This window comes from Mauremys mutica, chromosome 11 (assembly GCF_020497125.1).
Source record: "Mauremys mutica isolate MM-2020 ecotype Southern chromosome 11, ASM2049712v1, whole genome shotgun sequence".
NCBI lineage: Eukaryota > Metazoa > Chordata > Testudines > Geoemydidae > Mauremys > Mauremys mutica.
In genome coordinates this window covers 64,591,716-64,614,345 of record NC_059082.1, presented here as the reverse complement: position 1 = coordinate 64,614,345, position 22,630 = coordinate 64,591,716, and the positions used below count along the sequence as shown (strand labels likewise).

General features: G+C 45.2%; 1 protein-coding gene across 2 annotated transcripts in view; it reads right to left on the bottom strand.

The window, feature by feature from the left end:
* Positions 1-22,630, bottom strand: part of PARN (poly(A)-specific ribonuclease) — a 152,677-nt gene that overhangs the window by 74,001 nt on the left and 56,046 nt on the right. For both annotated transcript variants that reach the window (XM_044979085.1, XM_044979087.1), the window contains exon 21: positions 2,216-2,290. In XM_044979085.1, the coding sequence (XP_044835020.1) occupies positions 2,216-2,290 (75 nt within the window). The remainder of the gene's footprint in view (positions 1-2,215; positions 2,291-22,630) is intronic.

The following is a 22,630-nucleotide window of genomic DNA, read 5'->3' as shown; positions in this document are numbered from 1 at the left end:
GTCCTTTTCAGTAGTACTACCACTACCAGTTATTCCCCATTTTGTAGTTGTCCATCTGATTTTTCCTTCCTAAGTGCAGTACTTATGTATATGCAGTCAATTTTTTACATCTACTCAAGAATGAGCCACTTATTTAGCCACTTTATTTTCTGAAAATGTTTGTATTTTTTTTTAAAAAACCTTTGTAAGTAAACAGTGCTCTCGTTCCACTTCCCATAGTGAGCAGTAATTTCCTTATTGGACCTTGTGTGAGGTCAGTGTTTTAAAGAAGGTCATTAACTACTTAACAGTATGAAATTGGAATGAGGATTAAGTAAGGTTACAATGTTTAAACATTAATATAAAGTATTCTGTCCAATAGGATTAGGAGTCTGTTTTCTATTTTCTGTGTCAGAATCAATAACTGCTCAGAGAAAAATGCATTCAACATCTCCAAACAGTAGAGTTTTGTGACCAAGGACACCTCCCCTGATCTCTTTCACTAGACCTCATGGATTTACTCCACAGGTGAGTTGGTGAGTTCTCTGGATGATGGTCAAAAGGGAAAACAACCCATGATATTAGGCTATGACTGTCACATAGCATTTCAGAACAGTGCTACAAATTGCATAACACACAGTGTTCTGTTTGTAATATCTCAATCAACTACCATAATACAATTATACTATTAGAGAAAGTTAGTTTTAATACTTGAATTTGATTTAAAGTGAATGAAGTTTGCCATCTGAAGTATTTAGGCGTATTTCTATCTATTCAGCTGTACACAGCCTTTGTGTTCTTGCTTTAAGATCATTTGATGTTTTCTTGAACAAGCTACTGATGAGAAAAAGCCTTTGCAAAACTTGGTTTTGGTAATAAGCCAATCAACTCTTTGGCACCAAGAAAAGTCAGCAATAATGAGCAGCTTGGCAAAGCTCACTAAGTATTTAGTACGATAAGGAAGAGCTAAGCAAACTTAAAGATGCCCATGCTAGAAAGTGGACTTTACACAAGCACTCAAGTAGAGATGGAACATAGATAGAATCATGTTTTAAGCATGTGAATGTTCAAACACTGGCAGCCCAAATTAAGTAAAAACTAAATTTTCATCTTTCCTAAAATGTTTTAGTCCTCTTCTACAATAAAGACAGAAGGGTACTCTGTATTGCTCATGCCTTTGGTAGATCATGAAACAAATCTAAGAAGATATGTCACACCTTAAGGTAGTTGGGGACACAGACATCTAGTGAAAACCCTCACAATTTTGCTCTACAGAGACTACCATTTGGTAGGCTTAGTGAGGAAGGGGAGAGAAAGAGGAGAAGAAAAGAAACTGAGCCAGGGAATTGGGTTTGTTTAGTCTGGAAAAGACGACAAGGGACATGACAGCAATTTTTGAAGTATGTAAAAGGTTGTTACAAGGAGGAGGAAGAAAAATTGTTCTTCTTAACCTCTGAGGATAGGATAAGACGCAATGGGCTTAAATTGCAGCAAGGGAGGTTTAGGTTGGACATTAGGAAAAACTTCCCAACTGTTAGGATGGTTACGCACTGGAATAAATTGTCTAGGGAGGCTGCGGAATCTCCATCATTGGAGATTTTTAAGAACAGGTTAAACAAACACCTGTCAGGAATTGTCTAGATACTCAGTCCTGCCACAAGTGCAGGGGACTGGACTAGATGACCTCTCGAGGTCCCTTCCAGTTCTATGATATGCAGATAGCAATGTGGATAGGGAAAACATGGAGTTTCAGTAAGTTTTACTACAAGAACTACTCAACTTGTTGCAGTGAAGCCTATAAACCCAACACATGCACTGGGGCTACAACAGCCTGGTGATTCTCTGCATAATACTGCTTGACTTCACAGTGCTTTGCCCCTTGGAACCTACCCATTCTGCTGGCTTCTTTTATGATACTCAGGAAGCAAAGTGGGCAGGAGAACAAATGAGTTCTGAATCTCTGTCTACCTCAACTGGCTCTAATAGCTCAACAAAATTCCCATACCTGTTTGTATTGCTGTTATTTCAGTGATACTCATACATAAAGATAAATGGTTGATACAAAGTGACAGCAGTTTATTAAGAGAAACAGTGGCAAATGAAATTCCTACTATCTTCCATCTAGAAGGAAATTATGGACTGAGGAATTTTAGAAGAGACAGTAGCAACCCTTTCAACGTCTGTTTATTGTGCCAACAGGCAAACCTTACAATGAGGTGATTCCAGTAACACTTACCTATTTGTACTTGTTCTGGCTGGCTAAGTGACACAAATGCTGATGTATCATCAATCCAAGATACCAGAATGTTACCTAAAAATGCAGATAAAACAAGAATCATCACAACAGTTATGACATTTCCCACAATCTAACAGGCTCACTCCATGTACTGATGTGCCATGGGATGGATAAAATCACTTGCCTTCAGTAACTAGAGTGTGAGATGGTTATGTCCTCTTGGATCTTACTGTAATACGTACACCTCACATACATGAGCCCAGAATCTTTTAAACCATGAGTGGACATGAAGCACTGAGCATCCTCAACCTCCACTCATTTCCTTCAGCAATATAGGCATCCAGGTAGAAGACTCAGTTACAAGTGGGGAAGGAAGGTGAGTCATAGTATCCATGTGGACAAAAGCATCTCTAAACCACTCCACTTACTGTAAGTTAGGTAACCTCTGCAAGCATTTGTCCACCTGCATACCACTATTAACTGCTGGTCAGTCACTAACTCAAGGAGCTGGGTGATAAGACTCCTATCTAAAAAACAACTAAGACAGACCTGCTTAATCTGATCTAGAAGCTCCTACAATGGAGTAATGATTGGTAAATACATGAGCAAAACTGTAAGTAATTGCTCTACTTCTCAGAAATAGAGATTCCTCTAAAATGAGCCATAAGAGTACCTGCACTAGCTTGAAAAGGGAGGATTACTTTGCTCAATATGTAAGAAACTTAAATACAATCTGAAACCTACTTTGAGAGTGTCTAGGTGGCATCCATTCCTTGGATTTATTAGCAAAAGCTACCACAACCCTGCAAGAGTTTCAGAATGACTGTTTTAAATAATATTAGAGCCTTGTCCTCTTATTTGTGTGTATAAAACTTAGTGTCTGTGGGAGAGTCAAGCAGCTTGGGAAAAATACTGGCAGCTGTATAAACTAACTTAAAAGATAATCTGAATTTTTTTAGTAAAAGCTACAGGTACAGCCTAATTATAACTCTGTCCTTATGGAATACAGCATATAGGGCAGGGAGCCATCACCAAGCCTGTTTTTCATTCATTGTGAGCTAAAGTGATAGCCACTAAAAATGTTGCTTACAGTGAGATGATATAGCAAATATGATGAAAGATTCAAAAGAAGAGTCCATTAAAAACAGCAGCAGCACCACATTAAAATCCCAGGTGAAATAAAGAGCTATTGGGTTGATTTAATAAAGAACGCACCATTCTCACAAAATAAACTGTTTCATGATATAAGGGGGAATATCTTCCACCCCTCTGTTTATATAATGCATCGCCATCATGTTGTCTCTGTTGGGATCTTGGTAGTGCTGTCCCAAAGGAGGGATAAGAAAGCCTTGCTGACTAGACAAACAGCTGTGAGTAGAAATACATTTGTGTAATTGACTTTGTCCAAAACCATAGACCTGAACCTGAAGGTTGTTTAAGGCCGTTTCTACCCTAGAAAAATTTTTACTGGCATAGCTATACCAGCAAACCCTCCTACTGTAGACACAGTTTATACTATCATAAGAGTGCTTCTGCCAGCCTAGCTCAATTTACTACTACAAATCCAATTCCAAAGTAGGTCTTGAGGCATGCGACTAGAAACAGCAAAATATAGCATGCCCAGACAGACAAAGTTTGTCTCAATTAAATCTCAGCCACAAATTAAAGATGATCTCAGATCATTACTGATATAAACTCTCATTCCAAGTGTAAGTTAGCTTAATAATTTTCACTTTCCATCCTATTCAGATAGGTTACAGAATGCTTTTTGAAGCTTAATCAGACAATAAAGTGATGCTCTTTTTTGCTATGATTAAACATCCTGAGCTTTTTATTCTTTAGTTTGCAAGTTAAGTACTGTACCTCTGAGTGGGCCAGGTGTTCAGGATGTAAATTACAATAAATCTGAAGACCCCAAGAAACATAATTGATTCAATATGGTTTCTGACAGCCCCAAACTGAATAACTGTTTCTAGTTCAGGACTTTCGTAACAGAACGCTCAATCATCCTGTAAATGAAGTTTATCACTTAAGTACAAGTTCTCTGAAATTATGTTTATACTACATTGCATTTCAAGAGGTTCAGTCTTCTCCATTATTCTAACAGTCTACAATGTTTTAGGAATGTGGATTCCTGCCCTCCTGTGGGGAAGAGATTCAGTACAGTGGGGGAGAATTATACTACTAGCCTTTGCAGGTGGCATAACAGTTCTTTGAGTATAAGAATTCAGAGTCAGGCAAAAAAGAGTAGAGAGGTGAGTGCACAATATGCATCTGGTAATGATCTGTTAACCTCACACTAGCCAGAATAAACCTTTTCCTGGCCATTTTAACCCTGCTCCAAACGTATCTTAAAACAGTTTACTGTACTGATGTCATGCAGTATTTTTTTTCAGTTTAAATATGATGAATCCATATTAACTCATTTCATTGGCATCCAGTTGTATGGTCATGTCGCATATTTCAAGTCTACTTGCATTTGCCATTCTACAGTTCTACCCTTCATTACTGGATTCTGACCCAACTGGTACTCATTTTCCTTGATACTTGCTCATGTCACCATTTTTAATCCATCAGTACAAGGGATGTTAAGAGATACTAAGTTAAATATTATTTTGAGGCATGAACATAAAAACCTGCAATCCAAAGTGTGTGAACCCCAAAAGGAATTCTTATGCAATTCCTCATGCTGATCAAAGAGTTCATGCAAAAGAAGTTGCTGATATTTAAGCTGACCTTTGATTAAGGGTATGTTAACTGACGAGAAATAGGCTCACAGAAGCAGGAGAGAATAGTAAGCTAGGTCATCCAGCAAATGTGGTAAGCATTCTCAATAAATTTTATAAATATTGTATATTTCATGAGTATGGTGAAAGGATAATAGATGTCGGAAAAATAGACACAGCTGTGCTGCAAGTACAGTATTTAGCAAAAAACACAACTGGATGCCAACTTACATACTGCAATACCAAGCCAAATATTTGACATTCACTAGAGTACAGAACACTAGCAGGAGAGGGTTGAGCCAGGGAGAGTTCTCAGTTTTGAGACATCTAATACAGGCCAACTGTCTTCTACAATCTAAGAAGTGACATTTTAGCCTAGCCTACAAGGTCACAAGTTGTCAAACAGATTTTTTCCCCCCATTAAAAAAAGTTTACAGCTTAACTTTTAAGTGTTATTAAAATTTATTTTATTCAAATCTCAGGAGATGAGACTTAAATCTGCCATTTCTGAGGAAAAGCTGCCATGTTAATATTTGGTCTCAATATTTTAGTTTTTAAATTTATTTTCCTTAAATTAAAATTGTGTGACAACCCAAAATATGGGAATTATCTTTTTGGACAGAACATTGCACTATAATGTCTAAGTCAGTGGTCCCCAACCTTTTCGCCTGGCGGGCGCCAGACGAAGGACCAGGGCAGCGATGGAGCATCCGCGGAAATGTCGCCGAATTTTAGTGGCGTTTTGGCAGCAGCACCTCTCGATGACGTCACTTGCCGCCAAGTGACGTCATCAAGAGGCGTCGCTGACGAAACGCTGCAGAAATTCAGCGGTATTTTGGTGGATGCTCCACTGCCAGCCAGGACGTGGGTGCATTTAGATGCCCCTACGGGCGTCATGGCACCTGTGGGCACCGCGTTGGGGACCCCTGGCCTAAGTGAATTATACATTATTCAAACAATATGTATGGAAGGATATGCTAAGACTCTCCCTGTTTTCATATTAAAGATTGGCTGAGTACTATATAGGTCACACTGAAGCTGCAAGCAACTTCTGGACACCTGCTCCCAGGACAGTGGAAACAGTTTAAGTCTTTATCTTGTGGGCAGGGGGTTAGTGCAGGTACTTGTACAGCATTTGCCGGCTAACGTAACTGAGAACAGTTAATAGAAACTATACATTTCAACTTTCTGGCTGGAAGACAGAGTGCAAAGATAGCAAGAACAGCTAGAGGGGGTGGTCAAGAAATCGGTCTTCAGTTGGGAATGGAAAGACCAGAAATGCTCAGAGCAGAAACAGAATGGAAAACTTTCACGGTGACCCGTATAACCTTTCCTAAAATTTCTTTAATACATGCTGAATTCCTCCAGAGTATATGGGAGGTATTTAGTACATATTACTATACTAGAAACATTTAAAAAAAAAAAAGAGGCTGGGCAGTTCACCTTAAAATACCATTTTTATTTTTAAAATGCAAACTTATAAAGTTAGATTAAATATTAATTTTATGACAGACATTGAAACACTAGCATAATTAGTAAACCTTGAAGACAAATGCTCAAGCAACAGGTGTTACAACCAAGCAATGTGGAATATGAAGTCTAGGTGTGCTGGCGTACATAAGATTTTTCAATATATGTTTCAAATATTGGTTTAAAGTGACTTTAAGAAGTCAAAATCTTATCTATGTACCATCTGAATTATTAAAACTGAAATTTTAAAAAATCCAGTGTTATTTGTGCATTTCACATTTTGAACATCACCAAGCTTAGACAATGAAAACAGATTAGCATCCATTTTTCCTCCCCAACTAAACGATTCTCTTGCACTAGCAAACTGCTATGTTTAGTCTGATTAAATCCAACTCACTCATTATGGTGAATTTAAAAAAAGAGTTTGGTAATAGTTTGACAATACTTTGAGTTTAAGTTACCTATAATTAGCAAGGACTAAACAAAGGCTATGAATGCAGCATAAAACCTTGGTTAAGTACTATCACATTTGTCATCTAATGACAATGTTGAATATTTAATAGCATTTCAAGAGTTTAAAGAGGTAAAAATAATGTTTTAAGGGATTTCACAGTCCTATGCCAAGATTTCTTTAGTTCTGACCAGCACTCGTTATGAAAGTTTTAAAAATCTCATTTAGCCAGGGTAAGAAAACTTGTTAAAAAATTGCAGCATGAAACATGTTAAAATCATGACAACAAAAACGGAAGGAGTGGTAAATAATGAAGAGGATTGGTCACTGATACAGAGCAATCTAGACCGCTTGGTAAACTGGGCAGGAGCAAACTATACATGTTTTAATATGGCTAAATGGAAATGTGTATACTTCCAGGAACAAAGATGAGGAGGTTACTCACCTGTTCAGTAAAAAACGGTTACTCACTTTCTCGTAATTATGCACATGCACGCCAGCCAGAAGATTTTTCCCTTAGCAGCGTCCGTAGGGTTGGCCTGCATTCCCCCTTGGAGTGGCGCCTTCATGGCGCCCAATATAGGGCCCTGCTGACCCTCCACCCGCTCAGTTCCTTCTTGCCAGCTATTCCGACAGGGGGTAGGAGAGTGGGCATTGGAATGGACATGAACACCACATCTTAAAACAACAACAGTTATGAGAAAGTGAGTAACCATTTTTTCTTCAAGTGATTATTCATGTCCATTCCAACCAAGTGACTCACAAGCCAAAGCTCAGGAGGTGGGGTCGGAGTCATGCACTGACTGGAGCACAGCATGTCCGAAGGCCACATCATCTCTGGCCTGTTGTGTAATTGCGTAGTGAGTCGTGAATGTACGCATCAAGGACCATGTAGCCACCCTGCAAATTTCCTGGGTGGGGACTTGCGCCAGGAACTCCGCCAAGGAGGCCTAGGCCCTGGTAGAGTGGGTGGTAATCGGTGGGGCAGGCACCCTCGCCAGGCTGTAATACTCCCAAATGCAGGATGTGATCCACGACGAGATGCGTTGAGAAGAGACAGGGAGACCTTTCATTCTGTCCACCACAGCCACAAAGAGTTGGATGGACTTCCAGAACGACTTAGTCCTCTCTAGGCTAGGGCCCGACGTACATTCAGAGAGTGCAGCCTGTGCTCCATACTGAAGGAGTGTGGCTTGGGATAAAACCCTGGGAGGAAGATGTCCTGGCCCACGTGAAACTGGGAGACAACCCAGGGAGAAAGACCGGGTGAGGTCTGAGTTGGACCTTGTCCTTATGAAAAACTGTGTAAAGGGCCTCGGACGTGACGGCCCTGAGCTCTGATACCCGTCTAGCTGAGGTAATTGCCGCGAGGAACGCGAACTTGTACGAGAGATAGAGCAGGGAACACGTCGCCAGTGGTTCAAATAGAGGGCCCGTAAGTCTGGAGAGGACTAGATTAAGGTCCCATGCTGGGACAGGCTGATGTGTCCGCAGGAAGAGCCTGTCCAGGCCTTGAGGAAATGACTGACTAGAGGATGTGTGAAGACCAAGAAGCCGTCTGTGCCCAGATGGAAGGTGGAGATGGCAGCTAAGTGGACCCTTATTGATGACAGGGACAGGTTGTTGTTGTTTTAGGTGAAGGAGATAGTCCAATATGAACAGTATGGGGGTGAGCAATGGCAACTGACTGCGTTGCTCTGCCCAGATAGAGAACCATTTCCACTTGGCAAGGCACGTTGCCCTGGTGGAGAGCTTTCTACTACCAAAGACGACTTGTCTGAGTTGATCCAAGCAGGACAGCTCCGCAGTGTTTAGCCACGGAGCATCCAGACCATGAGGTGGAGCGACTCTAGATTTGAGTGCCGAGTCAGCCATGGTCCTGTGTGATCAGATCTGGCACCAGCGGTAAAGCGAGCAGTATCACTACGGACATTCCCAGGAGCAATGTGAACCAGTGCTGGTGCAGCCACGCCGGCGCTGCCACGCCGGCGCTATCAATATGACTCGGGCCCAGTCCCCTGCGGATCTTGAGGAGCACCTTGTGGACAAGCAGAATTGGTGGAAAAGCATAGAGCAGGATGCCCCCCCAGAGGAGTAGGAAGGCATCCACAATGGACCCCGGACTGACTCATGAGGGAGCAGAATAGCTGACATTTCCTGTTGCCTGTTGTCGAGTGGCAAACAGGTCTATCTGGGGAGACCCCCCAGAGACAAAAGATTGAGCTCACCACATCCGGCCGAAGGGACCACTCGTGGCCATGTAAGGTCTAACTGAGACTGTTCTGCACTCCTGGGAGGTATGACGCCTGCAGGTGGATCGAGTGCTTTACGCAGAAGTCCCACAGCGTGAGAGCTTCCCGACACAGGGAAGAGGAGCGTGTATCCCTGTTTGTTGATATAGAAAATCACAGAGGTGTTGTCCATGAGGACTGAGACGCACCTGCCTGCTATGTGGGTTTTGAAAGCGTGGCATGCCAGGCACACCGCTCTCAGCTCTTTGACATTGATGTGCAGAGCAAGGTCCGCCTGAGACCAGAGGCCTTGAGTCCTGAAGTCCCCTAGATGAGCTCCCCAGCCCAGATATGAGGTGTCCGTCACCAATGAGAAAGAGGGCTGAAGGCTGGCAAAGGGCACTCCCGCACAAACCACTCAAGGGTTGAGACACCATAGGAGGGAGTCCAACACCGGGCAGGGCAGGGTTATGATGCTATCCAGAGCGTCTCGGGCTGGCCGATACACCGACACCAGCCAAGACTGGAGTGGGTGGAGTCTGAGTCTGGCATGCTGTGCCAAATAGGTGCACGCAGCCATGTGTCCCAGCACCTTTATGCAGTTCCTTGCTGTGGTCATGGGAAACTGTCTGAGGCCCCATACGATGTCCCCTAGTAAGCAAAACCTAGCTTCCAGGAGGTACACCTTAGCTTGAGTTGAGTCCAGGACTGCGCCTATAAACTCTATTCTCTGCACCAGGGACAGAGTAGATTTAGCCTCATTTAGGAGGAGACCTAATTCGAGGAAGGTCCTTCTTATGAATTCGACCTGACCCTCCACTTCGGCTCTTGAGCGGCCCTTGATCAGCCAGTCATCGAGGTAAGGAAAAACCTATATCTGGCGCTTACGCAGGAACGCCACAACGACTGCCATACATTTTGTGAATAATCAGGGAGCTGTCGACAGTCTGAACGGGAAGACAGCAAACTGATAGTCACCGCTACTCATCATGAATCTGAGGTAGTATCTGTGATGTGGGACTATTGCGATGTGAAAATACGCGTCCTTCAAGTCGAGGGTGGCGTACCAATCTCCTGGATCCAGTGAGGGGATAATGGAGGTTAGCGAGACTATACGAAACTCAAGTTTCTTTACAAACTTGTTGAGAAGCTGCAGGTCCAAGATAGGTCTGAGGCCCCCACTGGCCTTCAGTATGAGGAAATACCAGGAGTAAACTCCCTTGCCCTGTAGCTCCTGAGGAACCTTCTCCACTGCCCCCACCAAGAGGAGGGACTGCACTTCTTGAATTAGAAGTTGCTTGTGAGAGGGTCCCTGAAGAGGGACAAAGAAGGGGGTGGGAGGGCACAGAATTGGATGGAATATCCCCTCTCTACCGTGCAGATCACCCAGCGGTGTGAAGTAATTCGGGACCAGGCATGGTAGAAAGGGAATAGATGGGATGAGAAGGTAAGAGGGGAAGGATCCAGAGTCTGTACTGGTGAGCCGTCCTCCACCACACCTTCAAAAGGGTGGCCTAGGCCCCAGCGGAGGCTTGGGCTGGCCAGAGTTTTGCCCAGAAAAGGGATGTTGCCTCCTCCTACCACTCCTGTTTTGCCTAAGCTGAGCGTCCTGGTGGTTCTGCGGCTGGTAAAGCCAAGGGGCAGGCTGAGGCCTAAAATGTCTGCACTGGGTAGCTGGCATGTGGAGCCCCAGCCAGGGGCGGCTCCAGGCACCAGTGCAGCAAGCATGTGCCTAGGGTGGCAAGCTGCGGGGGTGGCCTGCTGGTTGCTGTGAGGGCAGTAGTCAGAAAATGTTTGGTGGCATGCCTGCGGGAGGTCCGCCGGTCCCACGGCCTCGGCGGTGGGTATGCCAAAGGCGCAGGACCGGCAGATCACCCGCAGAAACGCCGCCGAATCTGTGTCCCCAGCGGACTGCCCGCAAGGATGCCGCCAAAGGCCACCTGAGTGCCGTGCTTGGGGTGGCAAAAAGCCGCCCCTGGCCCCAGCGAGCACAGAGCAGCTCTAGAGTCCTTTAAACTGTGAAGTCTCCTATCTGTTTTTTCAGAGAACAGAGAGGATCCCTTGAAGGGAACGTCCTGTATGGTCTGCTGGACCTCATGGGGCAGTCCAGAGACCTGTAGCCAGAAGCCTCGCCTCATCACCACCCCTGTGGCCAGCGTGCGCAAGGCTGCATCCACCACATCCAGAGCTGCTTGCAGAGAGTCCCGGGAAACCAACTTCCCCTCCGCCACAAGTGCGGAGAACTCCCCCTGAGAGCCCTGAGGCAGGAGCTCCACGAACTTAGCCATTGCCAAGTGAGTATTATGTCCGTAGCAGCTCACAATGGCCTGCTGGTTGGCTATGCGGAGCTGCAGGCCCTCGGTCGAATACACCTTTCGGCCAAATAGGTCCAGCTTCTTGGCGTCCCTGTTTTTAGGGGTGGAGCCTTGGAACCCCTGGTGCTCGCTGATTGGCCGCATCAACCACCAACGAGTCTGGGGGAAGGTGAGTATAAAAGGTGTTCGTACCCCTTCGAGCAGCGCTACTTCATACCGTCTGTTTTCTTGGTTGTAGGGGCCAGAGAAGCAGGGGTCTGCCACAGATTTTTGGACATGTCAACTACTGTTTTTATCAGTGGCAGAGCAACCCTGGATGGGCCGGAGGGAGCAAGGATGTCCACAACAGGGTCCAAATCCTCCTCCACCTCCTCGTCCTGTATCCCCAGGCTTTGAGCGGCCCATCTCATTAGCTGCTGGAGAACACGGTTGTTCTTGAGAGCCGGGGCCGTCCATGTCCTCTCGACCACTTCATCAGTCAAGGACGAGGATGAGAGGATGGGTAGCAGGCCCTGTTAGCTACTCTTGGCCCCTCTGGGGTCCCTTGGCACATGGTACTCGAGCTGCGGTACTGGTGCTGATGGGGGATTCGGCACCAGGGCTGGTAAATCTGGCGGTGCTGAACCCAACGGTGCCAGAGGGGGTTGAAGCTGGAGCTCTCTACAGTGCTGTTGCCTGGAGACATGGTGCCAGAGTGGTTTGTGCCAGCAGTGCCGCTCCCTTGGATGACGGTGCCGCTGGCGGAGGTTCTGGCGCTGTCTGTGGCACGAAAGATGCCGAAGACACCAACACAGTCCTGGATCGCGGACCATGGACTTAGCCCTGGCTCTGATAGTAAGACCAGGGTGTCCAGAAGGGCCGCTGAGCAGACAGCTGCCACTGCTGCTGCTGCCGCCACGGTGCCGGGTATGGCTGGTGACTCCGTGGAGCAGGAGGTCCAGGTCTCGACGATCTGCTGGAGCGATAAGAGTCTACAGTCTCCGAGTAGGACGACCATGGAGGAGCAGTACCCTGGGTCAGTGGCAAGCGGTGCCGCAAAGCCAGGGAACAGTGCGGTCCTTCTGTCTGCGCGAGGGGTGCCAGTGATGGAGAATGGCGGGTCATCATAGCTGGCTTGCCACTGGAGTGGAACAAGGGGCACATGGGTCACTGGCGACTTGTCCCTTATCTGTGGGGAGGACGGCACCAAGAGGCGCATCAGGTCTGTGGCCACCTCAAACGCCTCTGTATGTCCCCTTGGCAGTCTGGGGACCAAGGAGGGTTCGGACTCAACTGAACCCCGGCTGGGGCAGGAGCCGACGAGATGCTGAGCAGAAGCAAGGAGGGGTGGGTCTGTCCTGACACACTCGTGGACGGTGATCGACCCCACACTAACCTCCTCTTCTTTACCGGCACCGAAGATGGAGAGCGGTACCATGCTGAGGCCGACTTCTTATGGCCCGAGCCGTGACGGTGCCAGGGGGCCTTAGAGTCCTTAGTTGGGGCAGTTTCACACGCCAATGAGGACGTGCTCAGTGCCAGTTCGGTGGGTCCTGGATCGGAGCGTGCTCTCAACAACACCTCCATCAACAGAAGTTAGCGTCTCTGTTCCTGGTCTTTGAGGGTTCTGAGACGGAAACCCTTGCAGATATGGCACTTCTCCTTCTGGGACTCTCACCAAGGCACTGCAAGCAGGAAGAGCGAGGCTCACTCTTGGGCATAAACTTGCCACAGGCCTCACAGAGCTTAAACCCTGGAGACCCAGGCACCAACTAATATAACTATAAGGAAAGACTAACTGAGAAACTATATACACAATATGCTATCAGACACTGCTAAAGCGCTTGCTACCGGAGTGAGCAAAGTTCCAGCTAGCCGTCACCGACGGTAAGAAGGAACTGAGGAGGTGGAGGGTCGGCAGGGCCCTATATTGGGCACCATGAAGGTGCCACTCTGGGGGGCGCCCAGGCCGACCAAATGGACGTTAAGGGAAAAGTCTTCCAGCTGGTGTGAATGTGGCACGCACACACCTGGATGGAATGGACATGAACAATCAACTGACGTTCTTCGAGATGTGTGCCCGCGGGTGCTCCGCTTCAGGTGTTGGTGCACCCTTGTGCCTTAGCTCGAAGATTTTTACAGCAGTACTCGCACAGGCCGCGCACATACGGTGCCTCCCTCACATGCCAACTGTGCCTCAATAGCACGCACGTGGCCCGGGCTCCTCAGTTCCTCCCCTACAATCGAGATCGTTCCAAACTCCAAAGTAGAGGGCAGGAGAGTGGGTAGCGGAGCACAGGGACACTCATCTCAAAGAACGTCAGTTACTGCATAGGTGAGTAACTTCCTCTTTGAGAGAGAGATGCCCCTGTGGGTGCTCCACTCCAGGTGACTGAAATGCAGTATCTCCTAAGAAGGTAAGGACTTCGGGTCTGGTTAGAAACTGTAGACAGCACAGCTCAGCCCATTCGAATGTTGGTCGGGGTCCCTGAATAAGAGCATAATGCTTAGCAAAAGATATGCTCCAACCCCCTGGTGGCGGCTTTGAAAATATCTGTGAGGGGAATGTTATGTAAGAATGCCACAAACGTTGACATCGATCTGGTGGAGTGGGCCCTAACAGAAGTTGGAGGATTCATCTTTAGTTGGTAGCATAGGCGGATGCAGTCTGCTATCCAATTGGATATTTTTTGGGTAGAAATGGATTTGCCTCTGGATTGTTCTGTGATTGAAATGAAAAGTTTAGGGGAAGCCCTAAAGGGCTTAGTCCTATCCAAATAAAAAGGACAATGCTCTGAGCACCTTGAGTGTGTGCATTGCTGCTTCAAAAGTGTTCTCAAGCGATTTAGGAAAGAAGGTTGGTAGATGGATGAGTTCACTGAGGTGGAGGCAGGAATGCACCTTCTGGAGAAATTTGGGATGCGTTCGAAGCGTAACTTTGTCGTTAAAATACAGTGTAAGGTGGGTCAGCCATAAGCGCTCCAAGTTCTCCTACATGCCTGGCAGACGCAATGGCAACTAAAAATGCAGTTTTCATGGATAGATGTAGGAGGCAGCATATTGTAAGTAACTCAAACGGATGGTGCATCAAGCATGTGAAGACTAAGTGCAGGTCCCAAGGTTGAGTGCATCATCTAATGTCTGGGTATAGGGTCTGGAGGCCCTTGAGGAATTGCTTTGTGATGGGGTGGGCACAGATAGTAGTGATCTTATTGTGAAATGCCATAATTGCTGCTAGATGCACCTTTATGGAGATAAAGGAGAGCTCAGATAGTCTAGTATTAATGAAAGAGGGGTGGAAGCAGGAGCTGTTTGCTTGGTGGAGCACCAGTGAGTGAACCTAGTCCACTTATGGAGATGGTATGTGTGGATTGTGTTTTACCTATGTAATAGTACTCTTTGTACCTCTTCAGAGCAGTTAAGTTCCTCATTAGAGAACCACTGAGATGCCATGCTTTGAGGTGCAGCATCGTTACGTTGGGATAGTATAGTTGACCCATGTTGTGATAATAGGTTGGGGGGGGGGAGGGAAAGAGTGGAATCGGCGGACAAACCGACATCCTGTTACAAATGGGTACCACGCCTGCCTGGGTCCATGTAGGGGCTATTAGCATGACCCTGGCCCTCTCCGCTTGTATTTTTTTGTAATACCCTGTGAAGAAGTGGTATCGGGAGGAATGAGTATAGGAAACTGTTGCTCCATTTGATGATGAACGCGTCTCCCATCGAGTGCTTTCCTAGGCCTGCTCTAGAGCAGAATTCCAGGCATTTCTTGTTGGTTGAGGTTGCAAAAAGATCCAGTTGCGGGTAGCCCCATATTTTGAATATGTTGTGTAGGATGGTATCATTTATCTCCCATTCGTGATCTAGGGGAAAAAGATCCGCTGAGCTCATCTGCAGTGGTGTTTAATGAACCAGGTAGGTAGGAGGCTGAAATTTGGATATTGTGTTGGAGGCATCAATCCCAAAGTTTCATAGCCTCTGTGCAGAGCAAGTTGGATTGAGCTCCCCTCTTGTCTGTTTACATAAAACATGCAGGCGATGTTGTCGGTCACGATCCTGATGTGTTGGTTCTGGATGTGTGGGAGAAATTGGAGGCAGCGTCACGGACTGCTTGGAGCTCTAAAAGATTTACGTGTAGTGAGGTTTCTGTAGGGGACCAGAGTTCCTGAGTGGTGTGCTGTGCCATGTGTGCCCCCCAGCCCGTGAGGGAAACATCCGTGGTAACTATAACGGAGGGGGACTCCTGCACGAATGGGACTCTGGAGCAGAGGTTATCTGGAAGAGTCCACCATGTGAGTGAGTGAGTGAATCCTTGACTTTGGTAGGTATGGATAGAAGTCTGTTTAGACCGTGCACATTTGGTCTGTAGACAGTGGTCATCCAACCCTGTAGGCACCGCATGCAGTGGCGTGCATTCTTGACCACAGAAGTGCAAGAGGCCATATGTCCAAGAAGTTGCAGAAAGTCGCAAACAGTAACCTGCAGATTGTTCTGCAACTTAGCGACAAGATTCTTTATGGTGTTGAATCTTTCGGATGGGAGAGATGCAAGTCCGGTTATGGAATTGAGGTGAGTGCCCATGAACTCTAGTCTTTCAGTAGGAGTTAATGTGGATTTGTTTTTGTTTATTTGTAGGCCAAGACCCTGGAAGCAGTCAATGGTCATCTGCATGGCTTGGATGGCCTCCTCGAGAGTCTGTGCCTTGAGCAGGCAATCATCCAGATAAGGAAAAATTATGACTCCTTTTTTGCGTAAGTGCACCATTGCCACCACGAGAATCTTGGAAAAGATGCAAGGTGCTGCTGAGAAGCCAAAGGGCAGTGGGAATAAACACCCTTTCCCCTGTGTGGATCAGGCACTGTCTCCACTGCTCCTAGTTGCTGGTGTATGGATGCCTAAGGATCTGAGCGTCGCTCTGGAATCCTTCATGGTGTGCAGCACCTTGTTGGTTTGCTGCAAATAACTTCTCACGATCGAAGGGGAGAACCTCTATGGTGTTTTGTATCTCGCGTGGGAAAGAAGAAGAGGCAAACCATGAAGCTTGACATATTACTACGACCATCGCGGTGGACCTGGCAGCTGTGTCCGCAGCATCAAGGGCAGCCTGCAGTGCCATGAGGGAAATAATCTGCCCTTCAGAGACTACTGCTTTGAATTGTTGTCTCTTGTCCTCTGGGATGTCATTAATAAAATCCATAAGCTTCCCGTAATTTCTGTGATCATATTTGGCCAGTAGGGCTGCGTAGTTTGCCACTCCAAATTGTAGCATGGATGATGCATAAACTTTGTGGCCAAGTAGGTCCATTCTTTTGCTGTCCTTGTCACAGGGAGTGGACTGGAAATGCTGCTGTTCTTTTGGTTGGCTGCTTCTACCACCAGCGAATTTGGTGCTGGGTCCGTGAAAAGGAATTCTGAACCCCTGGAGGGGACACAGTATACCCAGTCTGCCCTTTTTCAGGTAGGAGGTATGGTGGCTGGGGTTTGCCAGATATTCTTGGCAGGGTCCATAATGTCTCCATTAATAGGTAGAGTGATCTTGGAGGAGGTCCAAGGTTGTAATATTGTAATGCTGAGTCTCCGACACCTCCTCCAGAATTATCTTGAGCTCATTAGCCACTCTTTAGAAGAGGTCCTGAAAATGAAGAAAATCATCAGCTGTAGTTGGGGGACATAATAGCCTCATCCAGTGAAGAGGATGAACTATTATTATTTGGAGAGGTTTCAGGTGCCTCCTCGTCTGCGTGCACCACTGCAGGTTGCTCTTGTGCATCCATTACAAAAGTGTGCACAGGTACAGGAGAAGATCTAGTGTGCCAGCTACTGTGATGCCTGCTGTAGGACCCCACGAGTTCCAGTAATACCATTGTCCGTGGAAGGGCCTGGGCGGTCCCATCCACAGGTGTCCATACCAGGGTGGTAAGTCCCTGGAATATGAGGACTTCGGTCTTCTTGGTCCAATGCTAGCAGGAGAATGAAGGGGGGAGGAATGGTGTGGTGAAAAAACTCCCTCCACTTCATTGTCCTCATCACAAGAAAAGTGAGAGAGGGAATAGGGGATAGCTGTCGGTGCCGTGCTGATGGTTCTTCTGAGAGATCAGTACCAAGTAATGGGGAATCTGGAGTTGGCGAGACTAGCAAATCGCTGGAATGACTAAATTGTGGTACCGAGGTAGAAGGAGCTGTAATATATTGTGCTGGATGCGGCGGCGGCATAGGGTTGGCCAGTGCCAATTGGTGCAGCGCAGTATGTGGAGTCATAGATGGTTGAGGTGTTGGTACCGGGACAACAACCGTACTTGTGTGCAGCACAGGCAGGCTCAGCTGAGTTGGCACCGAGTCCTTTGCAGTGCTATGCGGTGCCATATTAGAAAAGGCAGGCAACTTTAAACCTGTAGCCTCGGCACCGGAGCGCTGTGTACCGGCAGCAGCTGGGGTACGGACGGTGCCGGAGTTGCCCAGAGCATCATATGTGCTGAGCCGTGGAGCGGTCGGCACTGACAAGACAGACCTGGTCGGAGACCATTTGGATGCTGGCTGGTCTCCGTGTTGTGATGAAACTGGCTGTTTTTTTGTCCTTAGTGGACTTAAGCAGGCTCTGTCTTGAGTAGGACTCCAGACCTGGGTCAGAGGCAGCTCCATTAGAAGATTCAGGTCTCTATCCTTTCGTACCTTATCCTTCAGTTTACTGCAGGGGGGATGTGGGACTCCCCCAAAACAGAGAACACACTGAGAATGGCCATCAGAGATATGGATGGCCTCTCTGCACGGAGTGCATCTCTTAAAACCTGGCAAGCCAGGCATAGTATAAACTGTCTAACTGACAGAAAATCTGGGAAGGGGATTTGTTTGTTTGTTTAAGAGAAAAGAAGGGGGAAATGAAACTTATCTGACTAAAAAAACTAGGTAAACTGTATAAACAACTATCTATCTAAAGCAAAAAAAATAATTGAGCAAGACTGCTGAGCTCCATCTCAGGCGAGGGACAGTAGAGAAGGAATTGAGGAGCCTGGGCTGTGCACTACTGAGGCACAGTCGGCGCATGGGGCAGGCACCACGCGTGCGCGGCCCATGTGAGTACTGCTGTAAAAACCTCCGACTGAAAGTGCACCGACACCTGGAGCGTAGCACCCACAGGGACATCTCCTGAAGAAAAAGAATGTAGGCCATATTTACAGGATGAAGGACACTATGCTGAGAAGCAGACACTCTGAAAGAGATTTGGAGGTTGGGGTAGACAATCACCCGAACGAGTTCCCAGTCTGATGCTGTGGCCAAAAGAATTAATATGATCCTGGGATGCATAAACAGGGGAATCTCGAGTAGGAGTAGAGAGGTTATTTTACCTCTCCGCACTTGGCACTGGTGAGCCCGTTGCTGGAATACTACATCCAGTTCTGGTGCTCACAATTCAAGGAGGCTGTAGATAAATTGGAGAGAGTTCAGAAAAGAGCCACAAGAATGACAAAGGATTAGAAACATGCCTTATAGCATAAGCTAACTAGGTTGAGCTTCTTGAGTCTAACAAAGAGAAGGTTAAGGGGTGACTTGATTAGAGTCCTGAAATACCTACACGGGGAACAGAAATTTAATAACGGGCTCTTCAGTCTAGCAGAGAAGCATAATACAATTTAATGGCTGGAAATGGAAGCTAGACAAATTCATACTGAACATAAGCTTTAAATTTAATGGTGAGAGGAATTCACCACTGGAACAATTTACCAAGGTCATGGTGGAGTCTCCATCACTGAATTATTAAATCAAGACTGGCTGTTGTTCTAAAAGATAATCTCTAGAAATTATTTTGGATGTCAGACTAGATGTTCACCATGGTTCCTCCTGGCCTTGAAATCTATGAATCTTTTTTTAAAACTAGAAAATCTAAATCTGCTTCCTCTATTACTTTAAGTTTTGCAGAGGCTGGCTGATCCTGAAAGAGTTTCAGGTGTTTCCATCAGAAACCTTGTATTGGAGCTCTTCAAAACAAGAGATTTTATTTAAAAAAGAAATCAGAGACCTTGTTTTTTTGTTTTTTTAAATAATGGACTGTTTAGTTGTTAGTAGTGGGATGAGATTTATTACTTCTATGACTACTATTGACTTTCTTTGGGGGCTTTTGGCAAGTCACAACCTCATTGTCCCTCAGTTGCTACCATCTGTAAAGCAGAAGTACTACTATATCTCATCACCCTAGGATGCTGAAAGGCTTAGATTAAAATGCTTTGAAATGCTTATCTGATCGGCTCTAAACTGAAACACTTTGCATTGATACTTTCCAAGTATCAAGTGTCCTGTTGTGTCAATGGGATTTTACATTACAGTTTTATAGCACCAACTACACCCGTGAACAATACTGTTCTATTTAAATTGAAAGTTTATTGCATTGTTCATAGATATGAAAGTATAACCCCTACTTGCTATGACCTATGGCTGCAATACTTGCCATTAGTAAGGCCTGGTCTACACTACAGAGTTAGGCCAACGTAAGCCTTACTTCGACCTAACGCTGTAAGCATCTACACTACAATGTTGTTTCTGCCGATGTAAGTCGCCCACTACACCGACTTAACTCCACCTCAGCGAGAGGCATAGCACTTAGGTCAATGTACTTGGATTGAAGCAATGTCAGTGTATAAATAAATAAATAATTGGAGATATACCTATCTCCTAGAACTGGAAGGGACCTTGAAAGGTCATCGAGTCCAGTCCCCTGCCTTCACTAGCAGGATCAAGTACTGATTTTTGCCCCAGTTCCCTAAATGGTCCCCTCAAGGATTGAACTCAGAACCCTGGGTTTAGCAGGCCAATGCTCAAACCACTGAGCTATCCCTCCCCTCCTGCACTGCATTACTTACATCAGACCCAGGCAGCGGGGCTCCGGCTGTCAGCCCTTCACAATGTCCTATGCTGACAGTTAAATCAGTGAAAGCGCTCCTGCTGAGGATGTGCACCATCGACAGAAGGAACTAGTGTGGACATGCTAAACCAATTTCATCACTGCAGTGACTGTATGTCAACATAACTTAAGTTGACTTAATTTTGTAGTGTAGACTTGCCCTAAACGTTAAAGAGAGGTATGTGAATTAGGGAGAATAATTCTACATAAGGGTTTTGGTGGCTTCTAAGCTGATGCTTTTTCTAGTAAGAATAAAGTTCACAAGCAAAATCCTGTGCTTTAGTCTCTGAGAAACTAGAAAGTAAAGTCCTGGTTAGCTATGTACTGTTCAGCAACCTGGAATACCAGCTTCTAGAAATTTCTAGAGATTTTATAGTACTCCAATTCAGGCAGTCAGGAATACAAAGGCCCACCCAGTGGTATACTGGCAGTGCCTTATGGTATAACTTGGGTGAAATAAAGGGAACACAGCCAGGCTCCTGGTTTGTGTTCTATATATATACACACTCTAAGGCCTGGAACCTAGAGAAACAGAGGTGAACTTCTCAACTCCACATGAAAAGCAGTGCTTAATTTCACCACCACAAACCTTGGGGTAGCATGAAATCTTTTGGTGTAGGATCACATTCCTACCCTCTAACGAACATTGCCATTGCATGAGCAAGACCAAGGACCACCCAAACTTACTAGCATGAACTACCTCTTAACAATATCTTCTGGATGTTGACTGAACATCCTTGTAGCTACTACAACAATTGCTTATCTGGAGCAAATGTAGTTTTAAATGTAGTTTAAAGGAGTCAGCACCACATGAATACTCAGCTATCTGTGGACTATTGGCAAGTGCTCTCTGAACCACAGAACATACTATGGGAACTGCTAGGCTACAGATGAGAGGAAGGAAGGCTTTAGTAGAACCCAAGGTCAAGGGAAATACATAGTTACAAGCTTAAATCTTCCAAGAAACATTCCTGGACCCCTGGGTCCTGATTTTAACTAACACACAGCGCTTTAAGAAGTGTCAAGATGATACAAGAACTTAACATTGATCAAATATGTTGTAGGGGTTTCACAGTAAATACCCAGTCTAGCAGCCTTGACTTTCAATTTCCTTTTAATCGATTTATATAATACTGAGTCTCAAGTTGGTCAGCTACTCATTCACAACTTATGTTGCCGTAAGTTTTATGGCCATGCTGCTTCAATAGAAAGAATTCATAACAAAGCCTGCTTTTAAAGAAAACACTTTTGACTAAGATGTTTGGGAGGGAAAAAAAACCAAGAAGTGTGCAGTTTATCCTTTACCAAAAGTATTTTGATTTGGACTCTGATTACAAAAAAAGCAAACATGCCCTAGTTAAAAATGTTTCAAAACTACTACAAAGACTGATGCCGAAGAGCACGAGTCATCAGAAACATTTTTCAGGAAGTAAATTTTTCAAGCATTTAATTCTTAAAAAAGCAAGAAATATCAAGGCAAAAAAACTAGATTATACAAGTATTTCAGGAAGACAAGTCAGATCATCCAGGATCTAACTTTGTATGATATATGTAACAATTTTATACACTTTCAATAGAATTCTATAAACAAATAAGTGTATCTGAACACTCATGCAAAAAAATAATATAATATAATATAATAAAATAAATAATATATGGAGATATACCTATCTCAGAACTGGAAGGGACCCTGAATGCTAATTTTCAGTAAGTCTTCAAATACTGTGGAAGTTCCATAGGACTGACAAAGCAAATGTTGTGACAATATTTTTAAAAAGGTAATGGGATGACCCAGGCAATAACAGGTCTATCAGCATGATATTGACCTTTGCCAAACTAACAGAAAGGATAATAAAAAATTAATAGTTAATAATAGAATTAAAAAAGATTAAAAGGCGGCTAATATAATACCAATCAGAGGTTTATGGAAAATAGATTGTGTAACCTGATATGTTCTTTATGAGATTAAAAGTTTGATTGATAAAGATAATAGTATCGATCTAATATAGACTTCTGTAAGGCATTTGACTTAGTACTGCATGATATTTTGGTTAAAAACTTGAATGACTCAAAATAAACATTAGCACAAACTAAATGGATTAAAAACTGGCTATCAGGTCTCAAAATTTTAAATAGGGAATCATCAGTAATTGGGTGGGTTTCCAACAGTGTCCTGAGAGGACGTATGTTATTTTTTATATCTTTGCCTTATGCTATTTAACATTTTTTCCCTGTGACCTAGAATTAAAAGTCATGCCTGATAAAGTTGCCAGACGGCGAAGACGGGGGGAGTAGTAAATAACAGAGAACAGGTCAGTCACATAGAGCAATCTGGATCACTTGGTAA